The following is a 24180-nucleotide window of genomic DNA, read 5'->3' as shown; positions in this document are numbered from 1 at the left end:
AACAATAATCAGGCACCTCCCATAGGAAGATGTTAGGGACGGCGGAACGCACTAAATATTAAATAATAGAAAGTGCGTTCGCCGCCCGGGGTCCACCGTGCAGTAAGTGTTAAAACGGCTGCTAGACAATGGCAGACGCAGTATAATGTGCACGGGTTCAACGTCACCCGATGTGCGCAGAGCGGACTCTGTTAACTCACAGAGGCGCTGTAACATAAACACCAAGCCTGTTAGACTCATAGGTCTCAGCGAAATTGCACGCACGGTATCTGGTTACAGGACACGGGCCCAAGACAGGGGACGGTGTCAGTCTAGACCTACCGTGCGCGTGGCGTCGCTACTGCGGATGCCGGCAAGTGCTGCTGAATGCAGCCCGGCGGCAGACACAGCCGCTATGCGATAGTGCCGTGAGAGACGTGACACCACCAGACGCTAGTGTAGAGGTGCGGTGTGCACAGTGGCCTAAGGTTTGCCACTGACTGGCGCTCACTCTTTCTATAGTTCCCTATCCACATGCGTAATATCAGAGGGAGGGGAATCTAAATAAGTCAGTCACCAGAATCATACATTCATCACCATTCACACATCTAGCAAGAAGAGTCTATACTAGCGCATGGCCGAGCGGCCATGCAGGCCTTTTATAGCTGTGCACTGCCGGAACCTTCCAGATCTCTGAGATGGACCAATCAGATCAGGAGAAGGACCTGAGCACATGACTCCCGATCTCCAATGGGAGATTGTCTCGTGAGCATGCCCAGTAGCGGGACGAGAGGACTTAGCCTCTGAAGTGGCTTGCTGCAGGACAGCCTGCGCTGCTATTGCTGACCCAGAGGTGGCAGCAACAACCAGTCCTACAGAACTGGTCTGAGCAGAGCGTCTGGGACGCCGAGATTGCTGTGCAGGCTCATGAGCGGTCGTGGAGAATGGGAGACCACCGGATGCAAGGCTCTGGATTCCCGCTGTGCAGCTGCAGGAACCCGACGCCTAACATGGCCCCCCCTCTGAGCCTCGCTACGCTCAAAGGTCGTGATCAGGAGCGGAGCGTGGATGTTCTCCACTGGCTCCCAGGTCCAAGCCTCTGGACCATGACCCTTCCAGTCCACCAAATAAAATTTTTTGCCACGCACGATCCTGCGTCCCACAATGGCGTTAACCTCAAACTCATCCGAAGACAAGTCTGATGACCCGGCAGATGACTCGGAGAACCGGGCCATGTGAACAGGTTTGAGAAGGGACACGTGGAAGACATCAGAAATGGCTAAATGTGGTGGAAGAGCCAGGCGGTAGACCACCGAGCTGATTCGCTCGAGATCCTTAAAAGGGCCGATGTATCGCGGTGCGAACTTGGTGGACTCGGCCCGCAGCTTGATATTTCGAGCAGAGAGCCACACCAAGTCGCCGGGGGGAAAAGTTGGAGCGGGGCGCCGATGTGTGTCGGCGGACACCCACATTCTTTCTTTAGAGGCTCGAATAGCATCCTGGGTGCGATCCCAAATGTCGCGAGCCTACACTGCCCAGTCTGCCACCCTGGAATCAGTGGAGCACACTGGCATCGGGACAGGGACGTGCGGATGCTGGCCGTAATTAAGAAGGAACGGCGTCTGACCAGTGGAATCAGCCACTGCATTATTCAGGGCAAATTCAGCCCATGGTAGTAAGGATGACCAGTCATCCTGCCTGGCAGAGACAAAATGTCGCAGGTACGTGAACAGAGTTTGTTTGGCTCTCTCAACCAACCCGTTCGTCTCGGGATGATAAGCGGAGGACAGATTTAGCTCAATACTGAGTAGACTGCAGAGCTCCCTCCAAAACCGAGATGCGAATTGGGGACCTCGGTCACTAACAATTTTGTCTGGCATGCCATGCAAACGGAATACATGTTTTATGAACAGTGTGGAAAGACCACGAGCGGAAGGCAGCCGCGTGAGTGGCACCAGATGCACCATTTTAGAAAAATGGTCGGTGACCACCCAGATGACCGTACTGCCACCAGACATGGGCAGGCCAGCCACAAAATCCATGCCAACCATCTCCCAAGGTCTGTCTGCCACCGGCAGAGGTTACAGTAACCCAGCCGGCCTCTGTCTAGGGGACCTGTTCCGCACACACGAGACGCATTTCTGTATGTATTCCTTCGTGTCCCGGGCCATGTGCGGCCACCAATAAGACCTTGCCAGGAGTTCTGTGGTCCGCTTATTGCCGAAGTGACCACCCACCCTGGACGCGTGTGCCCACGCGAGAACCTCCGGCTGTAGCTGAGGAGGGACAAAGGTCTTGCCCGGCGGCACTGACTCGAGAGAAACTGGGGCCACGGTCCTGAAACTCTCAGTAGGGAAAATTAGCCGAGGCTCAGCCTCCTCTTCCTCCGCTGAAACCACCGAGCGGGAGAGAGCATCCGCACGTTCTTCTCTCCAGACAGACAGTGCAAGGTGAAGCGGAAGCGGGAGAAGAAGAGCGACCACCTAGCTTGATGAGAGTTCAAGCGCTGGGTCGTTTGTAAATAGACCAGGTTTTTATGGTCCACATACACCTGGAAGGGAAACCGGGCTCCCTCCAGATGTATCCACTCGGAAAAAGGCCAACCTCATTGCCAGCAGCTCCCTGTCGCCGATGGAGTAGTTCTTCTCTGCCGGTGAGAAGGTCTTTGAGAAGAAGAAGCAGTGATGCTTCCGACCTTGAGCATCCTTCTGAAAAAGGACTGCTCCTGCACCGACGGAAGAAGAATCCACCTCTAGGATAAAAGGTTTATCCACATCGGGATGGTGTAAGACGGGAGCGTAGGCAAAATAGGTCTTCAGAGACAAGAAGGCCTTGGAGACCAGTTCTGACCAAGCCTTGGGATTAGCTCCTTTCTTAGTGAGGGCAACCAGAGGAGCTACCAGTGTGGAGAAGTGGGGAATGAACTGGTGGTAATAGTTGACGAACCCCAAAAAGCGCTGCACCGCTTTGAGTGAATGGGGCTCCTGCCAGTCCATTACCGCTTGCAATTTAGCAGGATCCATAGCCAACCCCTGGGCCGAGATGATGTAGCCCAGGAACGGCAAGAACTCCTGCTCAAACTGGCACTTCTCCAGCTTGGCGAAGAGAGAGTTCGCCCACAGACGGTCGAGGACCCTTGCAGACGTCTCTCCGGAGGGAGGTCAAATCTGGCGAAAAGCTGTGGATGTCATCCAGATAGACCACCACCGAGGTAGAGAGCATATCGCGGAAGACGTCGTTAACAAAATCCTGGAAGACAGCAGGCGCATTACAGAGGCCGAAGGGCATGACCAGATATTCATAGTGGCCATCCCTGGTATTAAAGGCTGTCTTCCACTCGTCTCCTTCGCGAATGCTGATCAGGTTGTACGCCCCCCCGTAGATCTAATTTTGTAAAGATCCGGGCACCTCGCAACCTGTCAAATAACTCAGAGATCAATGGAAGAGGGTACTTGTTTTTAACTGTTATGGCGTTGAGACCTCTGTAGTCAATGCAGGGATGTAACTCTCCGCTCTTCTTCTGCACGAAGAAGAACCCTGCACCAGCCGGCGACACCGACTTTCTGATAAAACCTCTTGCCAGGTTCTCCCGGATATATTGAGACATAGCCTCCATCTCGGGGAGTGGTAACGGATACACGCAGCCTCTAGGAGGTTCCGTGCCTGACAATAGATCTATCGGACAATTGTAAGGACGGTGTGGCGGAAGCGTCTCCGCAGATTTTTTTAGGGAATACGTCCGCGTACTGGTGGTATGGTTTGGGAAGCGCGGAGAGATCCACGAGCACTTTAGTGGAGGTTACCTGAACACTGCCCCTCACGCACCTTCCCTTACAGTCCTTGATCCAACGCAGTATATTCCCCGAAGCCCAATCAATATGAGGGGAATGGCAACGGAGCCAGGGAACTCCGAGAAGCACCTGGTCGATGCCATCTGGCAAAATGAACAGGGACAAAATCTCACGGTGGGATGGTGAGATTGAGAGCCCGAGTGGTGCTGTCTGGTGGGTAACCTGAGATGGTAAAGGTGCACCATTAACCACCCTGATGGTCAAGGGTTGGGGCAGTAACACAGCGAAATAGCGTGCTTTTGGGCGAAGGACGAGGACATAAAGTTCCTTTCTGCCCCGGAATCCACGGTGACCTCTGCGTCCCAGGTGTAAGCTCCGCTATCTAAGATCCCACAGAATACCGGTTTGGGAGAGAAAGGTTTCATATCTGATAGACCCCCACCTATGACCACTGGACGCAATCGTTTTTTCAACCGCAGTGAACACGTGTTAGCCGAGTGACCAAACTGCCGGCACTGGTAACAACGTGCGGAGCTTCGCACCGGACGCGGCTTGGGACCGGCGCGAGACACCTCCATAGGTGGGAGCCAACATAACCCTTCGCCTGGATTGCGCACGCTCCAGCCCACGCTCTGTAAACTGGAGATCAATGCGGGTGGAAATGGAAATCAACTCCTCCAGAGTTGTGGGGACCTCTCTGGTTGCTAGAGCATCCTTGACATGCTCCGCTAACCCTCTCCAAAACACAGTAACGAGTGTCTTATCAGGCCACTCCAGCTCCGAAGCCAATGTCCGGAATCGGACGGCGTAATGGCTGACCGAGAGGGACCCCTGTGTTAGGGCTAATAGTTGGAGAGAGGTTTCGTGAGTGACCCGTGGTCCCAAAAAGACCTGCTTAATGGATGTGAGAAACTGAGCGACGCTCAGAACCACAGGGTCATCACGCTCCCTCAATGGCGTAGCCCACTCGACCGCCCTGCCCGACAGAAGGGAGACAATAAACCCCACCTTAGCCCGCTTTGTAAGGAACCGTGCAGCCAGTAGCTCAAGCTGAATAGAGCACTGGCTCACGAATCCCCTACAGGTGGCGCTGTCACCCAAAAACCTGTCGGGCAGCAGGAGGCGGGATAATGTCAGTGCCGGTGTGAGCGTGGGAATACGTGAGACAGCCTCTGCGACTGCCTGAACAGTGGCCGCAGTAGCATTCGCAGCTGAGGTGGGACTCTCGAGAGCCGCCAACCTGCCCTCCAGCTGCCGAATGTACTGCCGCAGCTGTTGTTGGTCCGCCATTACTAGCCAGACCCTGGCGCTAGTATAATGTTAGGGACAGCGGAACGCACTAAATATTAAATAATAGAAAGTGCGTTCGCCGCCCGGGGTCCACCGTACACAGGTGTTAAACTGCTGCTAGACAATGGCAGATGCGCTATATGGCGGTATAACGCGCACGGGTTCAACGTCACCCGATGTGCGCAGAGCGGACTCTGTTAACTCACAGAGGCGCTGTAACATAAACACCGAGCCTGTTAGACTCATAGGTCTCAGCGAAATTGCACGCACAGTATGTGGTCACAGGACACGGGCCCAAGACAGGGAACGGTGTCCGTCTAGACCTACCGTGCGTGCGGCGTCGCTACTGCAGACGCCGGCAAGTGCTGCTGAATGCAGCGCGGCGGCAGACACAGCCGCTATGCGATAATGCCGTGAGAGACGTGACACCACCGGACGCTAGTGTAGAGGTGCGATGTGCACAGTGGCCTAAGGTTTGCCACCGACTGGCGCTCACTCTTTCTATAGTTCCCTATCCACATGCGTAATATCAGAGGAAGGGGAATCTTAATAAGTCAGTCACCAGAATCATACATCCATCACCATTCACACATCTAGCAAGAAGAGTCTATACTAGCGCATGGCCAAGAGGCCATGCGGGCCTTTTATAGCCGTGCGCTGCCGGGACCTTCCAGATCTCTGAGATGGACCAATCAGATTAGGAGAAGGACCTGAGCACGTGACTCCCGATCTCAGTCTCGAGAGCACGCCCAGTAGCGGGACGAGAGGACTTCGCCTCTGAAGTGGCTTGCTGCAGGACAGCCTGCGCTGCTATTGCTGACCCAGAGGTGGCAGCAACCACCAGTCCTACAGAACTGGTCTGAGCAGAGCATCTGGGATGCCGAGATTGCTGTGCAGGCTCCTGAGCGGTCGATGGAGAATGGGAGACCACCGGAAGCAAGGCTCTGGATTCCCGCTGTGCAGCTGCAGGAACCTGACTCCTAACAGGAAGAGGTATCCTGATATAGGGCAAGAGCACTGGGACTTCTGGGTCAGGTCCTACAGGACCATAGAGATGGCGTGGCTGCAGTCAGGGCAGAGGGGAGAGCTCATGCGTGCTTGACAACACAGTGCAGCCATGGAATCAAGTACGAGAGTTGCGTGTGCACACCTGACGGGATCCCCCGGCCCAGGGTGAGAGCGGCATGACAGTAAGGACGAGTTCACAAGTGGTGTTTTTTTCGCGGCAGTTTTAACCGAGCGATTTTGCCGCGAAAACGCAAAAAATAAGCATCCCATGCATTCTTATGGGATTGTGCTAATGCTGCGGTTTTTACTGCGGCGGAATCACTTCGTGGTAAAAACCCCGCAGCATGCTCATTAATTTCGCGGAATTGCGGCGATCCCGCACCCATAGGAATGCATTGTTCTGCTTACTTTCCGCATGTGGCTGTGCACACCATGCAAAAAGTAAGCAGAACATTTGCGGATGGTACCCACTGTCCGGAGGAGAGGAGACTGTCCTCCGGGCTTTGAGTACCATATCCCTGTAAAAAATAGAATTTAAAATAAAAAATATTGTTATTCTCACCTTCCGACGTCCCGCGCAGCCTTCCCGCCTCTCTCCACGTTCCCGGTCCCAGTAAGCCTTTGCAAGCGATGACGTCCGTTCTCGCGGGAACGCGAAGTCTCGCGGTCATTCGCGCGACGTCATCGCGAATGACCGCGAGACGTCGCGATCCCGCGAGAACGGATGTCATCGCAGTAATTGTCGCAAAGGATTACTGGGACCAGGAGCGTGGAGAGAGGCGGGAAGGCTGCGCGGGACGTCGGAAGGTGAGAATAACAATATATTTTTTTTTATTATTTACATTCTATCTTTTACTATTGATGCCGCATAGGCAGCCTCAATAGTAAAAAGTTGGTCACACTCGTCAAACACTATGATTGACGAGTGTGACCAACCTGTCAATCCGTTCTCCAAGTGATGCTACAGGTCGCTTGGAAAACGCTAGCAATTCTGCAAGCTAATAACGCTTGCAAAATGCTAGTTTTTCCGCGGGAAAATCGCGGGAATTTAAAATGCGATTTTCCCGCGAAATGGAATTCCGGAATTTTCGCGGTAATTTCCGCTACGTGTGAACCCAGCCTAAAGCTATGTATGTGCACATAGAGTATATGCGCCAAAATCCCAGACAAAACTATTTTTTATTAAAGGGATTTTACATTGATGGCTTATCCTTATGACAGGTCATCAATGTGTGATCGGTGGGGGTGTGAAACACAAGAGAAGTTTCCTGAAGTGTTTTTTTTTTTTTTTGCAGGATTTGATTGGATTGTACCTAGTTTATTTTCTTTCTTTATTTTATTCACTTAAAGTCATGGCCAAAAGTATTGACACCCCTGCAATTCTGTCAGATAATACTCAGTTTCTTCCTGAAAATGATTGCAAACACAAATTCTTTGGTATTATTATCTTCATTTAATTTGTCTTAAATGAAAAAACACAAAAAGAATTGTCCTAAAGCCAAATTGGATATAATTCCACACCAAACATAACAAAGAGGGTGGACAAAAGTATTGGCACTGTTCGAAAAATCATGTGATGCTTCTCTAATTTGTGTAATTAACAGCACCTGTAACTTACCTGTGGCACCTAACAGGTGTTGGCAATAACTAAATCACACTTGTAGCCAGTTGACATGGATTAAAGTTGACTCAACCTCTGTCCTGTGTCCTTGTGTGTACCACATTGAGCATGGAGAAAAGAAAGAAGACCAAAGAACTGTCTGAGGACTTGAGAAACCAAATTGTGAGGAAGCATGAGCAATCTCAAGGCTACAAGTCCATCTCCAAAGACCTGAATGTTCCTGTGTCTACCGTGCGCAGTGTCATCAAGAAGTTTAAAGCCCGTGGCACTGTGGCTAACCTCTCTAGATGTGGCCAGAAAAGAAAAATTGACAAGAGATTTCAATGCAAGATTGTGCGGATGTTGGATAAAGAACCTCCACTAACATCCAAACAAGTTCAAGCTGCCCTGCAGTCCGAGGGTACAACGGTGTCAACCCGTACTATCCGTCGGCATCTGAATGAAAAGGGACTGTATGGTAGGAGACCCAGGAAGACTCCACTTCTTACCCCGAGACATAAAAAAGCCAGGCTGGAGTTTGCCAAAACTTACCTGAAAAAGCCTAAAACATTTTGGAAGAATGTTCTCTGGTCAGATGAGACAAAAGTAGAGCTTTTAGGGCAAAAGCATCAACATAGAGTTTACAGGAGAAAAAAGAGGCATTCAAAGAAAAGTACACGGTCCCTACAGTCAAACATGGCGGAGGTTCCCTGATGTTTTGGGGTTGCTTTGCTGCCTCTGGCACTGGACTGCTTGACCGTGTGCATGGCATTATGAAGTCAGAAGACTACCAACAAATTTTGCAGCATAATTTAGGGCCCAGTGTGAGAAAGCTAGGTCTACCTCAGAGGTCATGGGTCTTCCAGCAGGACAATAACCCAAAACACACTTCTAAAAGCACTAGAAAATGGTTTGAGAGAAAGCACTGGAGACTTCTAAGGTGGCCAGCAATGAGTCCAGACCTGAATCCCATAGAACACCTGTGGAGAGATCTAAAAATGGCAGTTTGGAGAAGGCACCCTTCAAATATCAGGGACCTGGAGTAGTTTGCCAAAGAAGAATGGTCTAAAATTCCAGCAGAGCATTGTAAGAAACTCATTGATGGTTACCGGAAGCAGTTGGTCGCAGTTATTTTGGCTAAACGTTGTGCAACCAAATATTAGGCTGAGGGTGCCAATACTTTTGTCCGGCCCATTTTTGGAGTTTTGTGTGAAATGATCAATGTTTTGCTTTTTGCTTCATTCTCTTTTGTGTTTTTTCATTTAAGACAAATTAAATGAAGATAATAATACCAAAGAATTTGTGTTTGCAATCATTTTTAGGAAGAAACTGAATATTATCTGACAGAATTGCAGGGGTGTCAATACTTTTGGCCATGACTGTATATAGCGCCATTAATTCCACAGCGCTTTACTTTATCATCACTGTCCCCATTGGGGCACACAATCCAGATTCTTTGGAATGTGGGAGGAAACTGGAGAACCCGGAGGAAACATGGGGAGAACATATAAACTCCTTGCAGATGTTGTCCATGGTGGGATTTGAACCCAGAACCCCAGTGCTGCAAGGCTGCAGCGCTAATCACTGAGCCACCGTGCTGCCCTAGTTTGGAACATTTTCCATCTGGAGACGCTTCAAAATAACTGAAGTGCACTTTCCTTCTACCACCAGGCATTTTTTGAAAACCCAACTACAATGGGTACATGGTATATCTCTTTCAAGAAACCCAACTCTTCAATAATAATATTCTGCAGATAAAATGAAGGGCACATCACAACGGTACAATATAGCAATTTATAGAGGTCCTTCTTAGCTAAAATAAAAAATTTAAAAAAATAAAAAAACTCCCTAAACCGAGATGGATGTCCTATAAACAAAAAGTTACAAAGGATAACCAGTTTTCACATCAAATACAGAGTTCATAAAAAGCGCTAGTTTCATCAGTTCGGTTCGCGAGGGCGCTGCATTTTCTTTGATGCGAAAAAAGAAAAAGCAAATTACAAACATAATGATTGTTCTTAATATCTGTGCCTTAGCGAGTTCAGTACGTCTGTCCCTTTCAATGAGCGTGATATTTTAAGCTGAATGACAACATTTATAATTGTTACAGAACCAACGGGAGTCTGAATGAATAAACGGTACGAAACATCAAGCCATTCCACCTGTAAACTAAACATGACTACCACTCAAGAGACAAATCCGGTAATTAAATGCGTGATTACCTGTATTTTAATGTGAATAGAAAGCTTGAGTAACTAACAATAATTCTAGTTTCAGTAAAATAGCTTCATAAAGCTCACTCTTTAGATGCACAATGCGCTACGAGAGCAAAACATTAACTCTCAAAAAGGCTGACGGCTCCGTTTAGCTCTTTGGCACAATTCAAGTGACAGCTTATAAAAGAGAGGAAAAAAAAAAGGACAAAACACCGAGAAAAGAAAAGTTATTGTCTTTGTAAGATTAATCCAAACACACGGCAATAAGACAAGTTAACAGATTACACGTCCTGAAATAAAGAGATATATAAAACTAAGCCTGAAAGTAAGGAGCTCAATAGAACGTCACCTCTTCGGGGTCCATTGTAGAAAGGAAGATTTAAGTCTGTGTTGGGTTCATCGTGTACTGTACCCATAAATATAAGTGACAAGGTGATGACTTAAAAGGGAAACAATCACCAAGAAAATGCAGTCCAGGCACAATGAGATAAAGCAAGGGGAGCAGAGTTAATTGACTAATACTGAATCTTTTCCTAGAAAAACTATGACCTGTGTTTTCATCATTTAAACATCTGCTTTTCCTGGGATTTTTGGTGATCCGTGAGATGTTCAGAGATCGGGCCATTTTTCTACAACCTAACCCTGCTTTACTCTTCTACACAACGTTATCTCTCACCTGTCTTGTGGGCTCCTTGGTTTTCATGATGTTGTTTGATCCCTAACGTTCTCAAACAAACCTTTGAGGCCTTCACAGAACTGCTGTAGTTATACTGAGAATGAATTACATTCGATTTACATATTATGTGACTTCTGGAGGTCAACTGATTTCATTCAGGAGTATTTGTGGGGGGGCTGAATACAAATGCACGTCACAGTTTTCAGATTTGTATTTTCAAAACAATTAGAAAACTATCTAAAATTTCATTTACACATCACATATTTGCTACCTAGTTTTGGCATATCACGTAAAATCCCAATAAAACACATATAAGAACATGGGTGGAAGTTTTAAAAATTATGTAAAAGTTCAAGGAGTACGCATACTTTTTCAAGGCACTGATATATTTTTTTTTAGTGTGGTGTTTAGTAATGCTTACAAGCAATCCCTGCATGTGTTGCGGCTGTCTAACAGCAGCGAGACATACAGCCACGGGGACTCTGACATACTTTTCAAGCACGCTGAAGACGCTCGGTTAGCACACGAGCATGCTCAGATAACACCTTATCCCAGCACATTCGCTTATCAATAATGGTTGTATATAAAATTGCAAAATAGCTTTTTAGGTTTCACATGTGGTTTAAATGACACTATATTCTATGAGTAAGGCTTTTGCGTCATTTAAGGGTAGGTGAACACATCTTTTCAGGCAGATTATGCATCAAAACAAGCTTTTAAAAAAAAACAAAAAAACTAAAAATAATGCACGTATCCACTGCCACGCACAAACAACTTGCTATTCCTATTTTCAGTCAGTTTGAGCTACTTTTAACCCCCACCATTCTTCAGGCCACTTCCGTTTATGTATAAAAAATGCCAAAATGCCTGCAGCAAAAACACCATGAAAACAAAATTACAAAAAAAAGACACTTTAGGGAAAACACTGCCGACATTTTCCTCCACTGTCTTCTGCTTTAAAACCTCAGCAGATACACCTGCAAATGTGGCACCCTGGGAGTAAGGTTGCCACAGTGGCCTTACCTCCCTCCTATGGAGAGTGATGTCATGCCTGGAAGCAATGAAAGGGTCTCTCTATCAGGCAGTTCCAGCATACAACACAGTTCCTGCTCCAGGCCAGCAGAGGGAGCTCTAAACCCGACTTCAGGGGGGCTGCTCTCTCTGGTAAGTGTGGACAGGGAAGCGAGAGAACGTGTGGAAAAGGAGCTGGGGGCGACTAAAGTTATAGAGGAGCTCACCCCCAGACTTGAGCGCCAGAGACCGGACGCCAGAGTCTGAGGCTGTGTGGATGCTAAAGGGCGCACAGCAGAAACCGGAGTACAAGAGGCTGTAGATCCTCTGTTCCCAATTGAGACTTGATGACACAGCAGCACATGTGAGCCAGAGAAAAGAGGCTACAGCTACCTGTCATGCGAGTGGAGTTCTACCTAAGTAACAGACAGAAAGAGAAACTTGAGTGGAGTTTACAACAGCAAGTACCTCTGACAATAGCGCTAGAGAGGAGACGTCACAACCCACCTGTATAGAGAGATTCCCAAATTGCTTCCAGGCTGACTGACTCCAGTACCAACTGCAACTTGAGCCCTGGACTGTACCTACAAAGCACAGTAAAAGGAAAAAGGAAACTTCACTTGTGTCCTTTGAATTCTTTCTGCAATACCTTCTCAGCACTGCTATATCTCTTGCTAAATACTACATCACCATCTTCCTAAACATCTTTCATCTGCCCTGGGACTAAGCTCTGCCTGTGGAGAGCTATTCCAACTCTGCTGCATCACGCCATCAGTCCCAGAGGACTGCAGCGCTGGTCCCTTCTGATCGGATACCACAGGTGGCGTCACGAACACTCATTACAAAAACTCTTTATTTCTCATCCCTTGTAAATATATCCCTTTTATTGGACGGCCAGGGCCACGGACCAGGTCACCGCCGCTGTGACAATGCCCCTTTAAGAAGCGGCCCAGTACCGAGTACCCCGCTTGAGCCCCTTTGATATAATATATGTCTCCAGTGGCGTAACTACAAAGTTACAGGTCCTGTGTGCAGCCATCACGTCAGGCCAATTGAAGCCTCGCAGCCACTCAAAGCAAGGAGCTGCACAGCCAATGAGCGGCTGCAGCTCCGCGATCGGGCCCCTAAACACTCCGGGCCCCGTCGCAGCTGCGACCCCTGAGACCGCAGTAGTCCCGTCCCTGTATGTCTCGTATAACAAATGAAACTAAAAAAATAAACTGAGAATTTTTTTCTATGCATCTCAAAAGATCAACCTTCCCGCTTCCTCCTCACTGTTCTCTCTATGGCAGTAAGACAACTGGCTGCAGCAGGATCCTCCCCCCTCTGCCTTTTTTAAAAGACAAAAGTAATGTCAATGCCTGACACCTTGGATAAACTGTCCCCCAGATGAAAATGGAACAGACATGTGCACACATCTTATATGGCGGCTTCTCTGTGAAAGTTAGAAAATACTAGAATCCCTGTGCAGAATATAATAGTCAAAATTCCCTTAAAAAAAAAAGGAATTCCTGCATTTCTTCTTGATCTCCTTTGATCTAAGGGGTCTTGTATTGCAAATGAAACTGAGAAATATGTAAAGAATTATTTTCCATATATTGTATCAGAATTTTTTTTTTTTTTAAATAATCAACATTGGCTCCTCCTCACTGTCCTCTCTGAGGCAGTAGGACAACTAGCTGCAGCAGGATCCTCCCCCAACTGGCTTATCTAAAATAGGACAAAAATATTCCAGCATTTCTTCTCGATTTCCTTTGATCTAATGGGTCTTGTATTTCAAATGAAACTGAGAAATATGTAAAGAATTATTAGCCATATATTGCATCAGAAAAAAAAAAAACAACATTGGCTCCTCCACACTGTCCTCTCTGTGGCAGCAGGACAACTAGCTGCAGCAGGATCCTCCCCCCACTGGCTTATCTCAAATAGGACAAAAATATTGTCACCTCTGACAAACTTACCCCATTAGTCATTCACCAGATGAAAATGTTAAGAGACGTATACACATATTTAGCATACCGGCACATATTTTCTATGGCGGCACACGTTTTGTGCGAAGGCACACATCCTGTACGGCGCCTTCTCTGTGAGCAGTGTTGCATCTAATAAAAAATGCTTGCGCTTGCTGCGTTGAAAAAAAACACATTTGTATCATATGATTACATAGGAGAAAAATCTAAGCAACTTTACATTTTAAGATAAATGGAGGTCGACTATGGATCCATAGCCGGGACCAGGTGCATAATACTGATACACAGAAAACAAATGTAATCTAATTGTTTGCTTGGGTCTTTAAACATTATTTAGAGATAATTTTTAACCTTTTGTTTATTATTCTTTTGTCTCTATATATACAAAGATGCTTATGATTTCCAAATATACGCTTCCATGACTTGAAATTCTGCATTTTTTACAGTTATGTGGCAAAAAAAAAGAGTTTAAAACAGCAGTCAAAATATCTGCATACGAACAGGAATATGAAAATCTGAAGTTGCTGTATAACGCAGCCCGGCCTTACCTTACCGCTCCCATGCATGCCATAGAGACAAGTGCTGAGGCTGCAGCTCCCTCTGCTGCCTTCTGCCCCATCACGCAGTGAAGACTTCAGTGAAAGCAACACGTGGGAGGATACACGGACGCTTTGTGATGTACGGATCACAGCAATTAAAACGTGGCTGCAAATTATTAAAAGGTTATTTCTAGCTTTTTTTAAGTTATCACCTATCCATAAGAGAGGTGATATCTTGTTGATGGGTGGGGTGGTCCTACTGCTGGGACCCCCACTGATCTCGAGAATGGACATGCGCACCACTGGTTCCCTCACTGCTGGGGATAGCAGAGTACAGCACTGTGCTCTTTCAGGCAGTCTCATAGAGAATGAATGGAGTGGTGGTGTGCATCTCCGGCCGCTGCTGAGTTTTTTGACATTGGTGGAATACCCCACCAATCACCAAGTTAAAACTCATCCAATACGAGAGGTAATAACTTTTAAAGATGGAAAAAAACCCTTTAACTAAAGGCAGATTTGTCACCAAATTTCACAATAAAAACGGCATACGTTATTCAAAAGATCGTCTCGACCTGATGAAGCTGATGTACTTACTTTGAAATATTATAATTATATATATATATATATATATATATATATATATATATATATATATATATACACACACACACTAGCTGAAGAGCCCGGCGCTGCCCGGGCATAGTAACTAACTGTGGTTAGTTATAGCAAATTATAATTATCCTCCAACCCATAGTCCCGTGCCCATATACCCATTATACATATCCGCTATATATATATATATACAGTGCCTACAAGTAGTATTCAACCCCCTGCAGATTTAGCAGGTTTGATAAGATGCAAATAAGTTAGAGCCTTCAAACTTCACACAAGAGCAGGATTTATTAACAGATGCATAAATCTTACAAACCAAAAAGTTATGTTGCTCAGTTAAATTTTAATACATTTTAAACATAAAAGTGTGGGTCAATTATTATTCAACCCCTAGGTTTAATATTTTGTGGAATAACCCTTGTTTGCAATTACAGCTAATAATCGTCTTTTATAAGACCTGATTAGGCCGGCACAGGTCTCTGGAGTTATCTTGGCCCACTCCTCCATGCAGATCTTCTCCAAGTTATCTAGGTTCTTTGGGTGTCTCATGTGGACTTTAATCTTGAGCTCCTTCCACAAGTTTTCAATTGGGTTAAGGTCAGGAGACTGACTAGGCCACTCCAACACCTTGATTTTTTCCCTCTTGAACCAGGCCTTGGTTTTCTTGGCTGTGTGCTTTGGGTCGTTGTCTTGTTGGAAGATGAAATGACGACCCATCTTAAGATCCTTGATGGAGGAGCGGAGGTTCTTGGCCAAAATCTCCAGGTAGGTCGTGCTATCCATCTTCCCATGGATGCGGACCAGATGGCCAGGCCCCTTGGCTGAGAAACAGCCCCACAGCATGATGCTGCCACCACCATGCTTGACTGTAGGGATGGTATTCTTGGGGTCGTATGCAGTGCCATCCAGTCTCCAAACGTCACGTGTGTGGTTGGCATCAAAGATCTCGATCTTGGTCTCATCAGACCAGAGAACCTTGAACCAGTCTGTCTCAGAGTCCTCCAAGTGATCATGAGCAAACTGTAGACGAGCCTTGACATGACGCTTTGAAAGTAAAGGTACCTTACGGGCTCGTCTGGAACGGAGACCATTGCGGTGGAGTACGTTACTTATGGTATTGACTGAAACCAATGTCCCCACTGCCATGAGATCTTCCCGGAGCTCCTTCCTTGTTGTCCTTGGGTTAGCCTTGACTCTTCGGACAAGCCTGGCCTCGGCACGGGAGGAAACTTTCAAAGGCTGTCCAGGCCGTGGAAGGCTAACAGTAGTTCCATAAGCCTTCCACTTCCGGATGATGCTCCCAACAGTGGAGACAGGTAGGCCCAACTCCTTGGAAAGGGTTTTGTACCCCTTGCCAGCCTTGTGACCCTCCACGATCTTGTCTCTGATGGCCTTGGAATGCTCCTTTGTCTTTCCCATGTTGACCATGTATGAGTGCTGTTCACAAGTTTGGGGAGGGTCTTAAATAGTCAGAAAAGGCTGGAAAAAGAGATAATTAATCCAAACATGTGAAGCTCATTGTTCTTTGTGCCTGAAATACTTCTTAATACTTTAGGGGAACCAAACAGAATTCTGGTGGTTTGAGGGGTTGAATAATAAATGACCCTCTGAATAAACTTTTCACAATTTAAAAAAAAATTAAACAAAGAAATAACATTCTTTTTTGCTGCAGTGCATTTCACACTTCCAGGCTGATCTACAGTCCAAATGTCACAATGCCAAGTTAATTCCGAATGTGTAAACCTGCTAAATCTGCAGGGGGTTGAATACTACTTGTAGGCACTGTATATATATATATATATATATATATATATAAAATCTCCGTGGCAGAATTGTTGTATGTTCCTAAGTATTAAAATTAGCTACAGTGGGAATCATACAATGCTAATTTTAATATTTTAAAAAAGGCTTAGGCCGGGCTCACACTTGCGTTTGGGTAGAGTGCCTAGGGCTGAGTACTTCCTCCCTTAAGCTCCGCCTACTTACGCGCTGGGTAAGAAACGGGTAGCAACCCAAATGATCTGCGAGGAATCAATGAGCACAAATCATTTGAGTTGCTACCCGTTTCTTACCCAGCGCTTCTTACCAACTCTTTATCTGAATAGTAATCTGTCTGATGAAGGTCTGAGAATTAGAACGAAACGTTATTAGAAATAGAATCCAAAAAATTCTCAGACCATCATCACATGGATTACAGTTCAGACAAAGAATCGGAAAGAAGCGATGGGTAAGAAACGGGTAGCAACCCAAATGATTTGTGCTCATAGATTCCTCGCAGATCATTTGGGCTGCTACCCGTTTCTTGCCCAGCGCTTCTTCCCGATTCTTTGTCTGAACAGCAATCCATTTGATGAAGGTCTGAGAATTAGAGCGAAACGTTATCTTCTTTTATTTTACTTCTAATAACGTTTCGTTCTAATTTTCAGACCTTCATCAGACGGATTACTAATCAGATAAAGAGTCGGGAAGAAGCAGTGGGTAGCAGCTCAAATGATCTGGAGGCGATTTAGGAGCGTAGGTCATTTTGGCTGCTACCCGTTTCTTATCCAGCGCTTCTTCTCGACTGAATAGAAATCCATCCGATTAAGGTCTCTGCCGTTCAGTTTGTTCTCCAGATCTAACTGCACTTCAAACTGTTGAGCGCTACATAATAAACACATTCCAGATGGGAATTCTGAATTCCACCAAAATTCCGATCCATGCCTACGAGAAGGCGCAAACATCAGGTATAGGCAAGTAAACGTCCGGTCAGCGCTTCTACCGCCCGGCAGATCACCCTTTAGCTATTATTTTTGCCACATCACCCTCACAGATTTCTCCTGTCATCGTCAACTTTTTTTTTTTTTTTTCTTGACTTGAAGCGAAGAATTTCCCCAGTTTGGAGAATCGCGGGTATAATGTAGATATATTTATACAAAGCTTAGCACAAAGCTCTTATTTGACCTCAGAGATAAATATGCCATTCATAAAGCTTTCTTTTTTTTTTTTTTTTTTTTGCCCGCGGCCATACAAACTGTTTGCGTATATTCAGTTAGCAGGCTTCAGCTTCTCGTTTCGGCAGGCTTTTCTGCGCCTTAATCTATGTGAATGCACCAGCTGCCTCTCATTCATGCTTGCAAAACCTGTCAAAACGTATGCAGATCATTCATAATTCCCGAATACAAAAAAAAACAAAAAAAAAAAAAAACACAGCGTGAATTATACAGATCCGCCGCGACGTAGGAATCGGGAAAACAATTGGGCATCAAGAAATTATCACAATAAAATTGCACAACTTTTGTCATGTAAATCTGCCTGACGAGAAAAGAGAAAACAATGCTGGGGATTTCCAGAGACAATGGGAATAGGACTTACACACGTTTCCAGTGTTGTCAAAACTCGTCAGGATGTCAGAGACATTTAAAGCTCCGCGGTTTTGCCTGAAATAATAGATCGGTTTACAATTAATATTCATTTTAGGTACATTCAACACTTCAGAAATCAGAAACAAGCTGCAATACCAGGTTCGGCCACTACAAAATCTACGGCGCTGTTTCTAAACAAAGAAGAGCAGATTGGCAGCAGTTGGACCGCCGTCGATCCTACACTGACTTTTAGAACTGAGTATCCATATTCTAGACCTTGAAAACCCCTGTAAGTACTAGTGGAATTTACTAATTGCTTTAAAAGTATTGACTTCTTCTGCAAATGGGAAAATTCCACCAAAGACAGGTTAGACTTGCCTGAAAGAAGGTTAGAAACGCTCAACTCTCTACATGGGGATGTGGCATTGTGTAGGGGAACCCATTTAAGTTTACCGTGCCATACAAGTGTAATAGATGCGGCTTACACCTCTGGAACTACAAATATCTAAAGGGCTGTCACATTGTAGAAGGATCAACTTTATTCTCATTTGCACAAGGAAAGACTAGAAGCAATGGGATGAAACTGAATGGGAGGAGACACAGATTAGATATTAGAAAAAACTTTTTGACAGTTAGAGTGATCAATGAGTGGAACCGGCTGCCACGAGAAGTGGTGAGTTCTCCTTCAATAGAAGTCTTCAAACAGAGGCTGGACAGATATCTGACTGGGATGATTTAGTGAATCCTGCTTTGAGCAGGGGGTTGGACCAGATGGCCCAGGAGGTCCCTTCCAACTCTACCATTCTATGATTCTATGATCTATGACTCTCCCCTAGTCTAAGAATGGGATCAACAGAATTCACTAGAAAGGTGCTGAATGCAGCCCATTTCCATAGTTTTTCTATGGGAGTTATAGAAAGAGCAGAGGAATGAAGCATTAAAGGGTTATTCTAAAGATCTTGTCTTCGGCAGCGCACAACTCCCCTCCCGTGGGGCGGTGTGCTCCAGATTGATTGACAGTTCCGGCCAGCGGTGTTGTCACACCGGAGGTCTCAACTGTTCCCGAGCGGCATCGGAGGAGCGCAGGCGTGCAGAAGCTGGCCAAATCCTTCCGCCTACAAGCTCCTTGCCTAGGAGACTAGACTGCAGCGGTGGCCGGTAACCAAGGCAATTAGCAGTACACATTAAAAAAATATTAACAGTAATATATTATTTTCTTAATATCTCAGACGGCTTATAAAGCATTAAATAAAAAAGGGGTATGCACCCTCAGCAATCTCTGCAGTTGCCATACATATAGCTTCACCTTTCCCGATTTTCATGGTACAACCTAAGACCTAACAGAAATAGCCAAAAAATCTGCTTGGCAATTACCAGGTGCTGGGTGCCCAGAAACAGACAGTAATTGGCCAAACTGGACGTTTTCAAGCTGTTTCCAGTATGTCGAAGACGGCACCGAGAAGCACAGATCAGAACCAGTCGGGTAAAAACCAGAACGGGATCTGTGAAGGGATCTATGAGGGTGCGTAATATTTAATGAAAAATGGTTATTCCCTGGGAAACCCATTTAAAGAAGAAGCAGCACAAAGGTGAGACCCCCAACAGATCAGGCTTTTATGGCACATTCTTGGGAGGATCCCTTTAAAAAGCAAAAAACCAGAAAGTTGTTTTAAAAAAAACAAAAAAATTGGAGAATTATACAGAAGAAAAAAAAAAAAAGTTTAGGCCGAAATAAATGTGACTTTATAGAGGGCAATTTTTTTTTTTACTTTCCCATTGGATACCTGCTGATGCTAACTGTGACCTGCGTGCTACCATACAGCAAACTGGAAACACCGGTTTTGCATTCCATTGGAAAATCCTTAAAGGGAATCCGTCGACAGGTTATTGCTATGTAATCTGAGAGCAGCATGATACGGAGGCAGTGACCCTGATTCCAGCAATGTGTCACTTAATAGGCTGCGTGTTGCTGTATCAATATAAATCAGTGCTTTATCAGCAGCAGATTATCACTAGAGGACTAGATGTCTCGTGCCTCCTGGTCCAACCACGCTCTGATTGGCAGATTTCTGTCAAGATACAGTGCACACAGAAGGCTGCCAATCAATGGAGTAGGCGGGGTTATACATGGCTCAGCATTCCGAGCTCTGCAGCAGAGAAAACGGTGATTCCATTGCAACCGCTGCACCCAGTAAAATAATGATACATCGCTGGAATCAAGGTCTCTGCCCCTACAACATTGTACTATCAGATTATATAGTAAAAATCTGATGACAGATTCCTTTTAAATAACCCATGTTCACTTCTCCATTGTTAAAAGCAAACACAACTACCTAACAAAGTCCTTGCACAACAGTACTAAGCCCAAGTCACTTTTCAGATTGCTTTTCCAAACAGGACTCGATTCACCTGGTAAACAGCAATCTCCGCCGGGCACGTTGCTCTCCCTCGAGAAGCTTAAGGTCTTAAGTTTATTTGTGGCCTCTCTATGCCTCCTTACCAATCAAGCAGAGAGTTTTAGCGATCTGGGAATTATTTCAATACATCCTCAAATCTCAATGCATTCCGAAATCACCAGCACGGAAACAAAAAAATAAAAATCTGGGCTAATCTTGGTGTCACTTGGAAAGAGCAGACGGGCTTAGCAATGTGAGGCGGAGAGGGTTTAGGCGGAATTATCAGGTTTAGCCACTAGAGGGGAGAGAACCAGATTTTGACACGTGTGAAAGGCACAAAACTGGGGATGCAATTTCTAATTTTGTATTTAACGTCTTATTTTTGGCGAAGGCACCGAGGAGTTCCATTGCGGTGTGACATTTTCTTTCAGGCGATCCCTAAGGGAAAGAACATTTCCCGCAAGCATGTGAATGTTGCAAAAAAATGGAAGGTCTAAGGCTATAAAAGGGGCTTGTACCTTTAAAAAACACCTTCCCAGGGTCCGAGTCTCTCTTTCCGGTTCCTCTGGTAGCGGTGACGTGACAGCTACGGCGCTCAGCGTACTGCAGTCAATCACTGAGATCAGCGGCTCGTGCAGTGTATATCAGCAGAGCCGCTAAGCTCAGTGATTGGCTGCAGCGTGACGGGCGCTGTAGCTGTTACGTCACTGCTGCAGTCAGTTTCTCACATGTGTGACCCCGGCCTTAGACAGGAGGAAGGCGTGTGCCTTTTGTGGTTTTTTTTATTTTGTACATTTTGGGGCCATCATTTTTTAAAGTGAAAAAATCTGGGTTGTTCCATCTTTTTTTTTGGGGGGGGGGGGGGGGATTCTTACGTAAATCCAAGTATCTGGGGCTAAAAATCATTTTTGTAATTGGGCTTCATTAGAAAATGTTTACACCCTTTGCTTTCTATAGCTTGGGTTTTGCGGGCTGCATAAAGAGTTAACTGAGAATTCATCAGTGAGCTCATTATGAAGATCTGCCAAGATTCGTTGTGACTTATCTGTCCCATCAGCTGATTTATAACCATGAATCACATCAAAATTTTAATTTGCAGGGATCCAAAAAGCCCGTAAAAGACAAATGGTGCAACAGTTTTAATGAAACCAAATTCCAAAGATGATTTTAAGCCCACTATGTGTTTTATGAAGTCAGGGGGGGGGCAAAACATTTGCAGAAATATATATTTTCTTTCCAGCCAAGACCCTGAGCTGCTTGTTCTCCGATCTAGCACATATCCACTCGGGGGCACAGGAGAGGAGTTACGGCTCAGAATATGAAGATGTTATGCTATCAGTGAAGGCACCATTGGTCATTGAGCCGTACCATCTGCTGCTTTTAATATAATGACTTCCTATTGAACAGAATGGGCCGTGCGCATCGCAGTTATATGTATTATTGACGTCCTAATGTGTACGATGTCAAAGGAGACATTGTGTGCATTATACTGCCATAGGCAGCGCGGCTCCAATCGCATGAGATGATCCGATTCTCCCGGTATATACATCTGTTACCATGGCGACGGCTGACTGTGTCCCCAGTGTGATGCACTTAACCTAAGACTCATCTTTGGAGTGTAATAAATGGTCTCAGGGTCATGGAAAAAGAAAGGTTTCAATGCAGGAATAGATTTCAGGAGAATTTTAAAAAAAAAAAAAAATTATCTTAGGCCATATTCTTGGCACCTCAACTTCAGAAACGAAATTGGTACAATGCGATTTACTCAGAAAAAAAAAAAAAAAAATTCTTGGCTATTTTTTAGGTCGCAAAGTTGAAGCTTTTATCTGAATTATTACAGTCTGGCCTGAGAAATACTTTTCAATGCCAAATCTGCACCTGCAGCCGAGATACACTATACAGAGAAAAGTGTCGGGATACAAGTGTTACTCACTGAATTAAGGTTTTTCATTCAGTCCCACCAGCCCCTCGCCCCCGGTGTATAACAGCCGGCCCCTCGCCCCCCGCTGTATAACAGCCGGCCCCTCGCCCCCTACCCCCCCCCGCTGTATAACAGCCGGCCCCTCGCCCCCGCTCTATAACAGCCGGCCCCACGCTCTATAACAGCCAGCCCTTCACCACCCGCTGTATAACAGCCGGCCCCTCGCCCACCGCTGTATAACAGCTGGCCCCTCGCCCCCCGCTGTATAACAGCCAGCCCCTCACCCCCCACTGTATAACAGCCGGCCTCTCGCCCCCCACTGTATAACAGCCGGCCCCTCGCCCCATGCTATATAACAGCCAGCCCATCACCACCCGCTGTATAACAGCCGGCCCCTCGCCCCCCGCTGTATAACAGCTGGCCCCTCGCCCCCTGCCCCCCGCTGTATAACAGCCGGCCCCTCGCGCCACGCTCTATAACAGCCGGCCCCTCGCCCCACGCTCTATACCAGCCAGCCCCTCGCCCCACGCTGTATAACAGCTGGCCCCTCGCCCCCTGCTGTATAACAGCCGGCCCCTCACCCCCCGCTGTATAACAGCCGGCCCCTTGCCCCTGCTGTATAACATCCGGCCCCTCACCCCCTGCTGTATAACAGCCGGCCTCTCGTCCCCACTGTATTACAGCCGGCCCCTCACCCCCGCTGTATTACAGCCGGCCCCTCACCCCCTGCTGTATAACAGCCGACCCCTCACCCCCTGCTGTATAACAGCCGGCCCCTCACCCCCTGCTGTATAACAGCCGGCCCCTCACCCCCTGCTGTATAACAGCCGGCCCCTCACCCCTCGCTGTATAACAGCCGGCCCCTCACTGTATAACAGCCGGCCCCTCACCCCCTGCTGTATAACAGCCGGCCCCTCACCCCCGCTGTATAACAGCCGGCCCCTCACCCCCTGCTGTATAACAGCCGGCCCCTCACCCCTCGCTGTATAACAGCCGGCCCCTCACCCCCTGCTGTATAACAGTCGGCCTCTCGCACCCACTGTATAACAGCCGGCCCCTCACCCCCGCTGTATAACAGCCGGCCCCTCACCCCCTGCTGTATAACATCCGGCCCCTCACCCCTCGCTGTATAACAGACGGCCCCTCACCCCCTGCTGTATAACATCCGGCCCCTCACCCCCTGCTGTATAACATCCGGCCCCTCACCCCTCGCTGTATAACAGCCGGCCCCTCACCCCCTGCTGTATAACAGTCGGCCTCTCGCACCCACTGTATAACAGCCGGCCCCTCACCCCCGCTGTATAACAGCCGGCCCCTCACCCCCTGCTGTATAACAGCCGGCCCCTCACCCCTCGCTGTATAACAGCCGGCCCCTCACCCCCTGCTGTATAACAGTCGGCCTCTCGCACCCACTGTATAACAGCCGGCCCCTCACCCCCGCTGTATAACAGCCGGCCCCTCACCCCCTGCTGTATAACATCCGGCCCCTCACCCCTCGCTGTATAACAGACGGCCCCTCACCCCCTGCTGTATAACATCCGGCCCCTCACCCCCTGCTGTATAACATCCGGCCCCTCACCCCTCGCTGTATAACAGCCGGCCCCTCACCCCCTGCTGTATAACAGTCGGCCTCTCACCCCCGCTGTATAACAGCCGGCCCCTCACCCCCTGCTGTATAACAGCCAGCCCCTCACCCCTCGCTGTATAACAGCCGGCTTCTAGCCCCCGCTGTATAGCAGCCGGCCCCTCACCCCCGCTGTATAATAGCCAGCCCCTCACCCCCGCTGTATAACAGACGGACCCTCACCCCCCGCTGTATAACAGCCG

General features: G+C 47.1%; 1 protein-coding gene across 7 annotated transcripts in view; it reads right to left on the bottom strand.

Annotated features, from left to right (window-relative positions):
* CAMKMT (calmodulin-lysine N-methyltransferase) overlaps nucleotides 1-24180 on the bottom strand; it is a 516624-nt gene that overhangs the window by 474104 nt on the left and 18340 nt on the right. For all 7 annotated transcript variants that reach the window (XR_012227535.1, XM_073564195.1, XM_073564197.1 and 4 more), the window contains exon 3: nucleotides 18047-18111. Coding sequence is in view for 6 of the 7 variants with exons in the window: in XM_073564195.1 (XP_073420296.1) it covers nucleotides 18047-18111 (65 nt within the window). In the remaining variant the exon portion in view is untranslated. The remainder of the gene's footprint in view (nucleotides 1-18046; nucleotides 18112-24180) is intronic.

This window comes from Dendrobates tinctorius, unplaced genomic scaffold (assembly GCF_039654945.1).
Source record: "Dendrobates tinctorius isolate UK_male_01 unplaced genomic scaffold, ASM3965494v1 ptg000434l, whole genome shotgun sequence".
NCBI lineage: Eukaryota > Metazoa > Chordata > Amphibia > Anura > Dendrobatidae > Dendrobates > Dendrobates tinctorius.
This window is presented reverse-complemented; position numbering and strand designations above follow the sequence as displayed.